This window comes from Protopterus annectens, chromosome 2.part1, assembly GCF_019279795.1.
Source record: "Protopterus annectens isolate FY-2018-M chromosome 2.part1, PAN1.0, whole genome shotgun sequence".
NCBI lineage: Eukaryota > Metazoa > Chordata > Ceratodontiformes > Protopteridae > Protopterus > Protopterus annectens.
The window spans coordinates 1,510,236,017-1,510,251,216 of record NC_056729.1 but is presented as its reverse complement, the minus strand read 5'-3'; the positions used below and the strand labels follow the sequence as shown (position 1 = coordinate 1,510,251,216).

The following is a 15,200-nucleotide window of genomic DNA, read 5'->3' as shown; positions in this document are numbered from 1 at the left end:
AGCTGCTCTCTCTAAAGCTAAAAACACAGCATCAATGGGACTGGATGGTGTCCCCGGCTGTGTGCTATACGAACTCAACGAGGAACTAAACCCACATATAAGGCAGCTGTTTAATCTTAGCCTTACCACAGGATACATGCCCAAGGAGTGGCGTACGGCAACTGTGGTCCAACTCCACAAAGGCGGTACCTCTACGGACCCTGGAAATTACCACCCCATAAGCTTAACAAGCCTGGTCTGCAAAGCTATGGAGAGGATCATAATGGAACTCATAAACAAAGACATAGGGGACTTGCAGACATTGGACCTGACCCAGTTTGGCTTTGTCAAGGGCAGATCATGCCTTTTGAACTTGGTCGACTTCTTCGAAACAGTCACCAAGGCCATTGATGAGGGAAAGGCAGTCCATACAGCCTACCTTGACCTTGCAAAAGCTTTCGACACAATACCCCACTCGGGTATTATAGAGAAACTTACCAGCTTAAATGTAAACCCATATGTCACAAGATGGGTTGCAAACTGGCTAAAGGACAGAACCCACAGGGTTAGAGTTGCTGTCGCCATGTCAGACTCCAAGCCGGTCACAAGTGGGGTCCCACAGGGCTCAGTCCTTGGCCCCCTGTTGTTCGGCATCTACTTCTCAGAAGTACAGGCAAACATAGGAGGACTATGGCTGACAAAGTTTGCAGATGACTGCAAACTGGGCGCCATAGTGGAAAGTACATCGGACACAGATATCCTTCAGAGGGGTCTCACGGAAACTGATAACTAGTGCCAGAGCCATGGCCTGAAGTTAAATGCCAAAAAATGTATAGTCATACCCTTCGGGAAAAACAAGGTAACCCCAAGCTACCATATAGGTGGCAATCCATTAAGCACAGAAGAGGTTATCAGGGACCTGGGGAGCCAGGTTGACAGTGGCCTTTCTTTTGACACTCACATTGCTAAAGTGGTTAGAAAGACCTTCTACATTGCCCACCTGATCATGAAGGGATTCACATCCAGATCAAGTGAGGTCATTGTTCCCTGTACTCTTCACTTATCAGACCAATGATCGAGTACAATGCCCCATTCGGGATGTATCTCACCCGACACCTGCAGCAATTGGAGAGACCCCAAAAGTTCCTCACCAAAAGGATAAAGGGACTCCAAAATCTGTCATATGCTGCCAGACTGAAGAAACTCCAGCTCTATTCAGTCACATACCGCCTGCTCAGAGGTGACCTGTGCCTGACATACAAGGCCATGTCCAACCCGGAATTAATGGACATGCTCCACCTCAAAAAATCCAAATCTACCAGATCCACTAGAGCAAGTGACTTAAACCTTAGCACGGATATAAATAGGACATGCTGGAGGGATAGATTTGTCACCCAGAGACTCCCTATGCTGTGGAATAGAATCCCAGTCCATGTGAGGCAGAGCACCTCGCTGGCTCTGTTCAAGAGAAATCTTGACCGGTGGATGGGAGATCGTAGGTTTACCCCAGGAATCATCTCTGTGTCACTGCTGGACAGAGGCACAACAAACTAATGGGCACAGTATTTTTTAACATAAGGGGTGGCGTAAGCCACAAACCTTTGGGCTAGGCTTATAAATGCCTTAGGGCAGATAGCCTAGTATAAACCTATGAACCTAAACCTATGAACCTATGAATACATACAGAGGAGGAATGAGGTTTAAAAGAAGGCAGGACTTAAATGAGCTATGTAATATTTGACTGAAAATGATTGGGTAGATTATAAGTGATGTATAATGTTTGCAACTGGAAGTGTGTTAGTATGGTTTGTGATGGAAAATGCTTGCAACTAGGATTGTGTCGGTTTGGTTCATTTTCATTTATATAAATGTATGTATGCTTATGTCATAACTGATGGTTTAATAAAGATGTTTCTTGTTTAAAAAAAGGAGACAGGAACTGAATAATATATGTAATGTTTCTTAGACTATGTGAAATATAGCAACATATGTGAAGTATAATGTTCATTAATGTTAAATTAATACAATTTGATTACTTTTGTATTAATGTAAATGTGTCTGTGTAACAAGTGATGATTCAATAAAGGTGTTTAAAAAAGAATTAGGATGAGAGTACAGATAAACACTATTAGTGGTATCAAGGATGCAATTATATAATATTAGCTAATAATTATTTAAAGGTACTGGCTAAAACTAGCATGTGAGGTATTCATGAAGTATGGCTCTATAATATTTAGGGCATCCTTCAAGAAATGATCAGGAGCAGAACACTGGGATTGGGTAAGAATTCCAGACTTGCATTTTCCTGTAAAAGTCTTAAATTCTTTGAGTACAAAATCTGGAACTTCTTAAATATGGCAGGAATGCACTTTCTAGGAGGGCATGTGGCAGAAAGATTTCATATTTATTTTTCATACACTTTCTATCTCCAGGGCCTCTACTGGAGCCTTTGGCACTGTTCTCTCATACTTCCTCTAGCTGTAGTCATCTAGCACATATGAACCAGCTTGTCCTGTGGAATGATGTCATTAAACAGCCAAATTTCCAAACAAATATGCGTGTCCAACTTACTCTGGCTATCAGTCTGCAACAAGTAAAAAAGAGATGCTGTCATGAGTGGCAAGTCTTAGGGTACATTGGGGAGCTATACTGTGTACAACATAGATGTAAGATTCTCACATCCTTTGTTCAAGGCACTGGAAGGTAAGGGGCAATTCAATAGTGTAAACTAAGTAGGAATGCAGTTACCCAAACATCTAGTGTGACAAGAATGTGCAAAAAATGGCATACGAGCAGCAGTGGATTGGACACTTTATACAATGAAATGTTTTCTTTGTGCATTTCAGCTGTGGTGTTGCAGCATATACTTTAAAAGGGCTCTGGGGAATGACAGCAAATCCCAAAACTCATTCATATTCATTAAAAACTTATTTATCCAAGTAAGAACTGAAGGGAGTGACAGTTTATCCCTGCATAAGGAAGTAAGTTAGTAATGAGGGATGCCATTCCACTGCAGGATAATCTGAAAATTACATAAACTAATGAAATGATAGCTGTCATAAATTATACCAAACTTTATTATATACACATACAGATGTTTACTACTTACGTTTTCTTTTGAATGGTTAGCGAACTTCCCTTTATCTTTACAATGAATATAAAGAACAACACAATCTGGGTCAGCAGCAACAATGCTGTACTAAATGTTGAACCAAGTATGATTCCCATCCCATAACCCACTAAAGGCAGCTGTCATTGGGTGATCAGTCCATCTCCTATTTTCAGAGTCAGATCCAGTGACACTAGGAGCTTACTCCTAAACTCTGGGCATTGTAACAGACAGCTACAGTGACTCTCCTTGGTGATCCAGCTTATTTCACAAATCTACAAAGAACTGTATATTTATTGCAGAAGGTTTCAGGGTCACTGTCAAAGAAAGAGAAAATGCTACACAAAATATGTAGCATACTAGTAACTGCTGTTCGTGGACCTTAGTACGAGAGTGCTTAAAGTGGTTCTACCTTTGACATATTTTCTATAAAAAAGAAAGGAAACAAAAAAAGGTATACAAAATTATTCTTGCTTACCAATGTCACACTTTTCCCCCATCTTCCCTGGAGGACAAAGACATTTTCCAGTCTTTGGGTCACAAGAGGCATTCCCTTCACAATTGCAGAACTGCAAACAATGCTTTCCATACAGCCCTTTTTCACATTCTGTATTGTAAAAATTGGGAAAAAATCAGTGCAAGTACAGAAGATGCCAAAGCTATGCTTCAAATTATAACACATTAAAATCAAATTTGGACAATGTTACTTTTACACAGCAGTACAATCAGAAATGTTGTGCAGGAAAGCAACACTATTGCCCTTTTTTCAGATGAATACAAATTCAAACATGGTATGAAAAGACATATTGACTGACAATGATTTTCCTTCAGTACCTGTCATCTGAGTTTGACCTCTCAGCTTGTTATATTTGTGTTTTTTTCTCAATGCCTGCTGACTACAGAGGCCTTTTGTAAGGACTGTGCTGTATTTGCTGCAAAATGTGGTAAAAAATAGTTCCTACAGTATCAGTCATTTTTGTTTTGACCTCTCACCTTGTTATATTTGTTTGTTCTTTTTTCTCCATGCCTGCTGATTACAGAGGCCCATTGCAAGGACTGTGCTGTATTCTCTGCCCTAAGTGGAGAGAACCATTCACAGTGTGGCTGTCATCTGGGAGTGTTCTTTATAAGGCCTAACACAGGCAGCTAGTACAATTGCCTGAATAAGTGAGGGCCTGCTACTTTTTCCTGTGTGTGTGTGTATGTGTGTGTGTGTGTGTGTGTGTGTGTGTGTGTGTGTGTACAAGCCTTTGTGGGTAGGTGTGCTTTTGTATGTGTGTCTGTGTTTATATGCAGTGAAGGGTTACTGCATGAACACAGATTGGCAGACCCAAGCTCATGCTTCCAGCCACTATGCTATATGCTGTACATTGGTCCTTCCCAGGTGTTAGCACTGCAGTGGAATTGGACTACTTTCCTCTTTCCAGGATAGGTGAGCTATCATGGATTACTCTCTCCCACCAACCCTGCTTGTTCTTCTGAAGCCCAGGGTGCTAAAGTATCCTGGATCATTTCAGTCACATTCAGGGTTTCAACCCTCGGTAGTAAAGGCAACTCTTTATCTAGCTATATTTGATCTCTACAACCTCTCTCTACATGGGTACATAGGCTCATAAGTAGTTATTTGGCTTGCAGTCCAGCTGACCATTGAATAACCTAGTTCACAGTCCCAGTTAATCTCAAGTATCGGCTAGTTAAGTGACTTGCTTAAGGTGAAGCAGTAGGCAGACAAGGGCTAAGGGAATCAATTCCTGTGTCATAGGAACTACAGCTTACAGGCTTAACCCTTTGCACCAACTGCCACACTACATTCTGGTACAATATGACAAATTTAAAACTGACACAGCTTTACCATCAATGGGAACTTTCAATACAGAAGCAACTATATGCAAATAGCCTTCTTTCCAATTCTGCTGTCACTTAAGAACATTTAGATTCAGATCTTCCCATTTTGAAGTTGAAAAGCTGAATGATAGTGTTATTGTAAGATAATTTAATAGGATTATCTGATCAAATGTCATATGAAATTAAAGAACAGTTGCTTCATCATCCATCTGTAAATGTGGGTACAGAAGTCAGTGACCTTAGGGCTACAGTTGTAGTCTGTGCTGGAAGTTACATTTAAAATTTAAGGCTGAAATACAGACTGTGCTACATCTTGCATAAGGTTTATACTGCAATGTGTAGAAATGTGATTTGGTTGTGTTTTCTGCACTTTTGTTCAATGTTTTTCAGTGAATTGTTTTTTGAGGTCTGTGCTTTTAAGTGGCCACAATGAAGCTGTACTCTCTGATTTAGTTTTCATTGACATGACCTATGTCCACAGTTTTTCATATACTCTGTGTTTGCAGACTTTTAGGAACTTAGAACCCAATACCCACTTCCCGCACCCATTCAATCTCTGTTCTGCACAGTACTGAACACAATTAGTGTTTTGTTGTAATACTTCCACTGACAAATTGTACCAGAAATCAGTTAGTTACCCAGAAATCAGTTAGTTACCTTAGAAAAATACATCTTTAACATCACTCACATATCTGCACCTCCAGTTTTTGCTTTCCTATTTTTAAGAGCATTTTATTTTCTCAGATGACTCTCTTTTTAGCCTTGTACCTTTTAAAGTATCCAAAAAATCTCAATAATATTAATTTATCTCTGTTATGGTATACTTATTCTGGCCCTTTAATATTTCCTATGGATTTTACAATGCCATTCCTATTCTATTCTGGTTTCAGATAAACAAAACTTCAGTGGTGAGGAGAGTGCGTTGAGCAGATGGAAAGAGTACTTTGAAGGGCTGATGAATGAAGAGAATGAGAGAGAGAGAAGGTTGGATGATGTGGAGATAGTGAATCAGGAAGTGCAATGGATTAGCAAGGAGGAAGTAAGGGTAGCTATGAAGAGGATGAAGAATGGAAAGGCCGTTGGTCCAGATGACATACCTGTGGAAGCATGGAGGTGATTAGGAGCAATGGCAGTGGAGTTTTTAACCTGTTTAATGAAATTTTGGAAAGTGAGAGGATGCCTGAGGAGTGGAGAAAAAGTGTTTTGGTACCAATTTTTAAGAATAAGGTTGATGTGCAGAGCTGTAGTAACTACAGAGGGATAAAACTGATCAGCCACAGCATGAAGTTATGGGAAAGAGTAGTGGAAGCTAGGTTAAGAAGGGAGGTGATGATTAGTGATCAGCCATTTGGTTTAATGCCAGGAAAGAGCACTACAGATGCGATCTTTGCTCTGCGAGTGTTGATGGAGAAGTACAGAGAAGGTCAGAAGGAGGTGCATTGTGTCTTTGTGGACTTAGAGAAAGCATATGACAGGGTGCCCAGAGAGGAGATGTGGTATTGTATGAGGACGTCGGGAGTGGCAGAGAAGTATGTAAGAGTGGTACAGGATATGTATGAGAGTAGTGTGACAGCGGTGAGGTCTGCGGTGGGAGTGACGGATGTGTTTAAAGTGGAAGTGGGATTACATCAAGGATCATCTCTAAGCCCTTTCTTATTTCAATGGTGATGGACAGGTTGACAGACAAGATCAGACAGGAGTCCCCGTGGACTATGATGTTTGCAGATGACATTGTGATCTGTAGTGAGAGTAGGGAGCAGGTCGAAGAGACCCTGGAGAGGTGGAGATATGCTCTAGAGAGGAGAGGAATGAAGGTCAGCAGGACTAAGACAGAATATATGTGTGTGAATGAGAGGGAGGATAGAGGAATGGTGAGGATGCAGGGAGCAGAGTTGGCGAAAGTCGATGAGTTTAAATACTTGGGATCAACAGTTCAGAGTAATGGCGAGTGTGGAAGAGAGGTGAAGAAGAGAGTACAGGCAGGATGGAGTGGGTGGAGAAGAGTGTCAGGAGTGATTTGTGACAGACAAGTACCAAGTAAGAGTGAAAGGGAAGGTCTACAAGAGGGTAGTGAGACCGGCTATGTTATATGGGTTGGAGACAGTCGCACTGACAAAAAGGCAGGCGTCAGAGCCGGATGTGGCAGAGTTAAATATGTTAAGATTTGCACTGGGTGTGATGAGGGTAGACAGGATTAGGAATAAGTATATTAGAGGGTCAGCCCAGGTTGGACGGTTTGGAGACAAAGCCAGAGAGGCGAGATTACGTTGGTTTGGACATGTGCTGAGGAGGGATGTTCAGTATATTGGGAAAAGGATGCTAAGGATGAAGCTGCCAGGTAAGAGAAAAGAGGAAGGCCTAAGTTAAGGTTTAAGGATGTGGTGAGAGAAGACATACAGGTGTTTGGTGTGATAGAGAAAGATGCAGAGGACAGGAAGAAATGGAAACAGATGATCTGCTGTGGCAACCCCTAACAGGAACAGCCAAAAGAAGAAGAAAAAGTGGTACACAAGAGGGACTCATTTTGTTGTGCAGGTAACCTGAGTTCAAATCATGGTGTTGATGTTGGAGGACTGGTTAGCAAGGGGAAACCTGACTGTCAGTCTTCAGTTCTTCTCTCTTTTGTGTTACTGCAGCTTTCCATTGCTCAGTACATGTACAGAAACACATGTATGCTTCCTACAGTGAAACCCTCACATGTCTTGCATCCAATAGAGATAGGAAGCTGATAAAAAGACATTTAAACCCAAACCTGTAATATGACAGTGATGCTGTTATTTATCCCATTTTCAGAATGAATGAATGGGTTACTGTGTTTATGTGAAGGTGTGGACAATCAGTAGTCAGCAAGCTTGACCGCCTGACAGCAAAACAGAAATAGAAAAACAGAGAATAATACATGCAAACTAAAGAATACAACCCATACTACCTTTTCCAGACTACTTTTAGATCATGTATTATTATTCAGAGATTTAGCTACCTGAGTGGGATACAAGCAGTATCCTGGCAAAAATCGTATACAAATGCAAATGTATCATCTTTACTCTCTCTGTAATTCTCCTTCCTATGACTTGCTGGTTTCCATGTGCAATGTTGTTTGACTTTCTGAATTTAACTCATGGATTTTCATTATAGTTAACTTGTGCTTGATGGTTATCAGCAGCTTACATACAAACAAAAGAAAGCTTCATTCTGCAAGAATTAACTAGTGCAGTAGAGAGATACTTAAGCTGAAAATGCTTTTTAAGCATTGGGACAAAAGGGTGTGCTCTCACAAACATGGGCATTGAGACTTTAGAAATATACAGAACAAAAAAAAAGGTAAAAGCTTATTGTTCTTTCCTACTTCAGATGTCTATCTGAGTGTATACTTTTGATGATGACATTTTAAATGAACAGGTCTGTAAGATCAGAAATGGCAGATTTAAAAAAAACATTTGAAACTAGGGCTAGAATCTTGTACAATGTAAGTAAAATTCTGGAAATGTTGTCTGTAGTTAAATTTAAAGAGGGCACTCCTTAATACCTTAGGAAAATGGGTATCTCAGATTGACTCAAGGGTCCTGAACAGATAGTCGTGGCAGAAGAGCATTTGTTAGTAAGTTAATGTGCAGATTCAAAGCCAAACTTGCATGCAAGGAGTGCTAATAAGCTTTCATCTAAGTGAACATCTTTTCTTCTAACAAAGAAAAAAATATTCATTTGAAGTAGTGTGTTCTAAATGCTGTAGCAAAGGAGACGTGTTAAATTATGCCCAGTCAATGCTAGCAATAATATTCCTGTAAGAAACTATAAACCAGATTATAGCCATGGCCTAAACTGTTAAGTAAACAGCTTAATGGATGAAGGGCAAGGCAGAATAGTAACAGTGACAGAGAGTCACCCTGGAATATCCCGCTTTGAATTTTTTATCCCTGGGATAACAATTTGTCCTTTATCATGGCTTAATTGCAAAGTGGTCTGCCACCGTTTCATGGTCACTGTAATTTAGTCGATCAGCATGGGGTGTGTCTTATACATTTTTAAGCACTCTTTTATCCATGAATGAGGGATACTATCAAATGCTTTTTTTGTAGTCAATCCATGCCATACTTGGATTCTTCCCCTTTTTACAGTTCTTCACTATGACTTTATTTAACAACAAATTATCCTTTGTTCCATATGACTTTTTTTTTATTACCCTTTTGTTCTACTGCCATAATTGAGTTTTCTTCTAAATGACTATAAACTCTGTCAGCATCAATTCCCATATATAGTTTATAGGTTGTTGGAAGGCAAGTTATTGATCTATAATTTTTAGGGATAGGTAGGTATTAGGCTATTGGCCCTAGGGCCTGTACAAGCCTAGCCAAAAAGGTACCCTAGCTTTTGCCACCCAAGAATATTATTTTCCTGTGCCCCTGTCAAGCAGAGCCACAGAAGTGATCCCCGGGATGAATTTCCTATTACCCATCCAATCATCAAGATTTTTCTTGAAGAGTGCTAATGAGGAGCTCTGTTTGACATAGATAGGTAGTCTGTTCGAGAGTATGGGAAGTCTCTGGGACAGGAATCTATCCCTCCAGCATGTTCTGTTTATTGTGGTGACAAGGTTTAGGTCCCTAGAGCATGTAGCTCGGAGGGATTTGGATTTCTTTAAGGGGAGCATGTCCAACAGCTCTGGGTTTGACATAGCTTTGTATGTTAGGCAGAGATCACCTCTGAATAGGCGATATGCAACGGAGTAAAGCTGGAGTTTTTTGAGACGGTCTGCTTAAGGCATCTGTTTGAGGCCAGTAATCCTCTTTGTGTGGTATTTTTGCGGCCTTTCCAGTTGTTGTAGATGTCATGTGAGGTACATACCAAAAGGGGCGTTGTACTCTATAATGGGTCTAATGAGTGATGAGTAGAGGGGAACAATGACCTCTTTTTTTCTGGATGAGAAACCTTTTGTCATGAGGTGTGCCACATAGAAGGATTTCCTGACCACTGTGGCGATGTGATTATCAAAGGAGAGACTACTGTCCGCCTGTGTCCCAAGGTCTCTTATCACACTTTCAGTGTTAAGTACACTACCGCCTATCTGGTAGCTCATGGGTACAGAGTTTTTACCCAAGGAGATGACAGTGCACTTTTTGGCATTGAGCTTGAGACCATGTCTTTGACACCAGGCATCTGTCTCAGTGAGGCCCTTTTGTAGGATGTCCACATCGTTAGGAGTTTTGATTATGGCTCCTAGTTTGCAGTCATCTGCCAATTTATTTAGCCAAAGACCTTCTGTGTTAGCCTGTACTTCAGAGAAGTAGATACCAAACAGGAGAGGACCCAGGACTGAACCCTGTGGTACTCCACTTGTCACTGGTCTGAAGTCTGATTTGGAGTCTGCTACTTTCACAGTGTGGGTTCTGTCAGTAAGCCAGTTGGCAACCCATCTTGTGACATAGGGATTTATACCTAGTTTAGTGAGTTTATCTATAATTCCAGAGTGGGGGATGGTGTTGAATGCCTTGGCAAGATCTAGATAGGCTGTGTGAACCACCTTACCCTCATCTATGGCTTTGGTGACTACTTCAAAGAAGTCTGTCAGGTTTAGGAGACATGATCTGCCTTTTACAAACCCAAATTGTGTGGGGTCCAGAATTTGGAGATCTCCAATGTCTTTGTTTATGAGTTCCATGATGATACGTTCCATGGCCTTGCAGACTAGGCTCATCAGGCTAATGGGGCAGTAGTTCCCAGGGTCTGTTGTGCCCCCCCCTTTGTGGAGTGGGATAATTGTCGCGGTGCTACATTCAATGGGCACAAAGCCTGAGGTGAGGCTATGATTGAACATGGTACTTAGGTGGGGTGCCAGTTCATTCTGTAGTTCATGTAGAAGGCAGCCTGGGATGTTGTCAGGTCCCATGGATGCTGTGTTCTAGGCTTTGGAGAGTGAGGTTTTTACCTGTGCAGCCGTGATTATAAGAACTTTGCATTCTTCCGGTATAAAGATGGGCCCTTTAGGGGGTGAGAGGGGGGTAAAGTTAGCACTGAACCTATCTTCCAGGATGTTGGCAATATCAGTTGGTTCTGTATATTTAGTGTTATTGTGCTGTAACTCAGAGCAGATCTGAGTGTTGCCATTGAGATTCTTGACATAGCTACAGAATGCTTTGTGGTTGTTTTCAGAATCAGTGGCAATTTTGTTTTCATAACTAGCTTTGGAGGATTTTATGAGGGATCTCAGCTTTTTACTGAGGCTGACCAGGGAGTTCCTCCAATCGTGGGATTTTACTCTTTTTTGCAACAGTTTCTTTCTTCTGTTGTAGAGTTTGTTTATGGCAAAAGAACACCAGATTGGCTTCCTTCTTTTGGAGGATAGCATCTTGGTTCTGTTAGGGATAGCATGATCCATGCACCCGTGTAAGTGCTTATAAAGTGCATTTGTGTAGGATTCAGCAGTCGTACCTCTATTGTCCATCTGCATGGGTGTCGTGAAGTTTGGCACTTCTGTCTTAAAAAGCGTGAAGTTGGCTTTGGAGAATTTTTTTACGGTTGTTTCCCTAATGGGGGGTGGGAGCAGGATGTGGATGTCTAGGGTGATTAGTTTGTGGTTGGATCCGACCAACGAGGAGCTGACCTCTGGTGTGGAACACCAGCCACCCATGTTGGTGATGACCAGGTCTAGGATATTGCTGCCCCTGGTGGGGGTGTGGATAAGTTGATCCAAGGTATTGGAATTGATGATTTCCAGAAAACGTTGAGCAAAAGAGTTGGTACATGAGTAGTTTTCCCAGTTAATGGTAGGGTAGTTGAAATCACCCATTATTAGAGTGTTGGGTTGTACCTTAATATTTTACAGTGTATCAAGAAAAGAGGAGTGGGAATCCTGAGGCATGGTGGGGGGTCTGGAGCAAGCTACAATCTGGATTGCAGGTTTGCCCAGAGTTAGTTGAACTTGCATAATCTCGGATGCATTATGCTGAGCAACTAGCTTGGAGGTGTGGATATCCTTAATGAATATGGACACACCTCCACCTTTAGTGTTTCGGTCCGGGTTTGGTGGCCAAAAGGTGTGGTATGAATTATAGCCTGGTAATGCAGGGGTGCTCTCTGGAACTTTGAACCAGGTTTCTGTCACTGCACAGATGTCAATGTTCTCCATTTTAAGGAGTGCCTCAAGTGAGTGCATTTTGAGGTTTAGACTTCTAGCACTGAGCAGCATTACCCTCAGATTTTGCTTGCTTGTACCTGTTACGGTGGTGAATTTGTCATTTGAACCTTGCCTAAAAAAGGCACTATAGGGGTGGCAAGAGCCTTTGTCAGTATCCGGAATCCCAAGGGCGACAGGTGCAGGCCATCTCTGGCAAAGCAGCGTGGTCTGTCGATCATGTCATCCCAGGCAGACAGATACTGGATTCCCTTAGAATGACTCCAGAAGCTTAGCCAATTGTTAAAGTCAATAATTTTGTCCTTGTACTGTAGTATAATTCTGGGTGATGGCAGGATGCTACTCAGGGCTAGGGTCATACCTGCCTGTGCTACAAGATCGGAGAGCTCCTCCATGTCTCTTTTCATGTAGTCCAGGGTGGTACGTCTCAGGTCATTCACACCAACATGGACAATGACAGAGTCATATTTGTACTTGTTGTGGAGTGACCTGAGTGCGTGCGTTATGTGGTGGATCCTGGCAGCTGACAGTAACTTTTTCCTTGTTTAGCCTGGTGAGTGGAACATCAGCGTGCCTGACTACAGAGTCACCTATGACTAGAGTGTTGGGTATGTCATGCCTTATGGGCTGTAGTTGAGTGGCACACTGAGTATGTGGGCTATGTGTCATTTGGGTTGTGTTGGGGGGTGGAGGTTGCTTGCATTTCTGCTTTGGAGGTCTCTGTTGTTTGGGTAGATTCGTACTGAGAGCCTCCGCGAATGTAGGTGTGTGTTATGTGCTTCTGTGTGTGTGTTTTGGTGGTGTAGGTTTTGAGGGACTATGTGATGAGTGTGGTGCGGTGCAAGTGTTTACCTTCTCCTCTTGACTGTCTAGGCCAGTCTTTGGTGAAGAGAGCGTTTCTTCCAATTTGGCTATATAAGTGTATCTCTCACAGGTCGTAGTGTTGGGTGGTAGGAGGAGAGGGTTGTCTGTGTACATGAGGCAATTGCTGCATTGTCCCAAGATGCCCTGATTCATCAGGTAGACAGGAGAAAACACCGGGAGCTTACCTTTAGACATGCCTGAATAGGTGCTTATTTATTGAGTACTAAAAACTGTTTTCCTCTAGGCAAGTGAGGAAAGTTGAGTGCTGTAGTAATTTGTAACTTATTTAGTGCTTACAATGAATTCTGAACAAGTGCTGAGCTCAAAAAAACAGATGAGTGCTAAAACTAAAAAGCTGGCTAGTTGCAAGTGAAATTTTGAAGAACAGACTTTATGGCGCCAGGAATAGTTTAACCCCAGTTAAGTGTGTGTGTGTGGGGGAGGCTTAGGAGCTCACAAACAGCCCTGGACACAGCAAATCCGTATCTGGGCAAGACCTGCCACGGAAAAGGGGGGAAGCAAGCTTAGAATTTTTTTTTTCCAGTAAAGTGGAAATGGAAAAAGCTGGAACAGAAGTTAATTCAACATTAAGAATCTGAGTGGGTTGGCCTTCACACATGTTCTCTATTAGATTGAGTGAACTAATGACACTAGACTGGGAGGAGTGTCACAGATCAAATATACAGTATGGGCGGGCAACTGCAAAGCCACCAAGTATAAGAACACACAACACTTGGGAGGCTGGGTGGGACATTACAGTTCCTAGCTGTAGCCACTAAATGAAAGTTTTAAACAGATCAAGGAGCAGACTCGAGAATGCTTTTAACTGTAAACAGATAGGGTTGCCAGCTGTCCGGTTTTTGACCGGACTGTCCGGTTTTCTAACAAATTGTCCGGTTACAAATTCCATTCCAAAACCGGACATGTGAAGTCCGGGTTTTTGGTTTTGTTTTTAAATTTTGCGGCACTGATGCTGATGTCATCACGTGCGCGATGATGACATCACGTCCCTCAGGGCTACCAGCCTGTCGGAATTGAGCTCAAGGAGCTCACTTCCGGTAGTGTGAGCGGGAACCAGAAGCCAGCATTTAACTTTTCAAACAGAGAAGGGGAATGTAGCATTTTCAGAATGCAAGCGAGCATCAGACAGCAGTTCCACTTTGGATGTTATTCAACTTCGTCAAACGGGGAAGGCATAGCAGAAGCCAGCATCGCTATGGCTGTTGATATACTGGACGGTTTAACTCACAGAAGACATAACATAAGGTACAGTGTTACTGTCTGGTTACAGGCTAGGTATACAATTGTTTACAGATTGATTGCTTTTGCTTAGTAAAAATGGTATTCCCTTCTGCTTGTTCTAATCCTGGCACTCTTGTAGTCTGTCATTCGGGTTTCGGGTACAGTGTTACTGTCTGGTTACTGTTACTGGCTAGTAGGTATACAATTGTCTAGTCTACGGATTGATTGCTTTTGCTTAGTAGATTCCCAGATGAGATAATTCCTAGTATAGCATACTGAATGACCTGAACTAAATGGAACCGAAGAGGTGGAGACCATAAAGAAGAATACCCAACGTCTAGCTAAATTATCCAAAGTGACAAAATACTAACCTCCCAAGCAAAAAAAAATACAAATTCTTCAAAAGTAGGCCCCTAAGAACCGTATACTTAAATCCTTTCTTTCTTTACTGTCATCTTTATTATCCTCATTTGCACTTACACTCGGTCTCCGCACTCCAGTTTGTCAGTGATCAGCTTTCCTCCCTTACAAGTTTATTTTTCAGACCAAAAATAACTGCAGTTGCATTTATGCTATTTAAAATGTATTCATAACAAGAAATAATGATCTAAACAACAACAACAACATTCATCTGCATTTTCTAAAAAAAGGGAAAGATCATCTATTAATACTTTTCACACACACATATTCCTTACACTTTGATAACATATATTGTCACTGCTAAAAAAAAACATAGTACTATCTGTTTCTGGGCCTAGGCAACAGTTAGTTATTTTTAAAGCAATTCAGAGGTGTTACTAGCTAGTTTTGTATCCCTTATCGGGTGCCTCCCCCAATGTTGTGGAGTAAAAAAAACGCAGTTCCTGTCAAATTGCTTGCTGCAAATTGCAGTTGGTACAGTTTATGCCACAAATAGAGAACTACACTACTTCAGTATAGACCAGAAATTCAGTAAATGCTATTATGCACTGAACACTGATAGAGATCTGTCAATAACATCCCCTGACACTTTGGGTGCAGGACAGCTGTCCC

The 15,200-nt window shown here is 41.7% G+C and overlaps 1 protein-coding gene across 1 annotated transcript in view; it reads right to left on the bottom strand.

The window, feature by feature from the left end:
• Window positions 1–15,200, bottom strand: part of MEGF6 (multiple EGF like domains 6) — a 2,184,612-nt gene that overhangs the window by 82,986 nt on the left and 2,086,426 nt on the right. Inside the window, exon 32 of the mRNA XM_044062967.1 lies at window positions 3,567–3,695. Within this exon, the coding sequence (XP_043918902.1) occupies window positions 3,567–3,695 (129 nt within the window). The remainder of the gene's footprint in view (window positions 1–3,566; window positions 3,696–15,200) is intronic.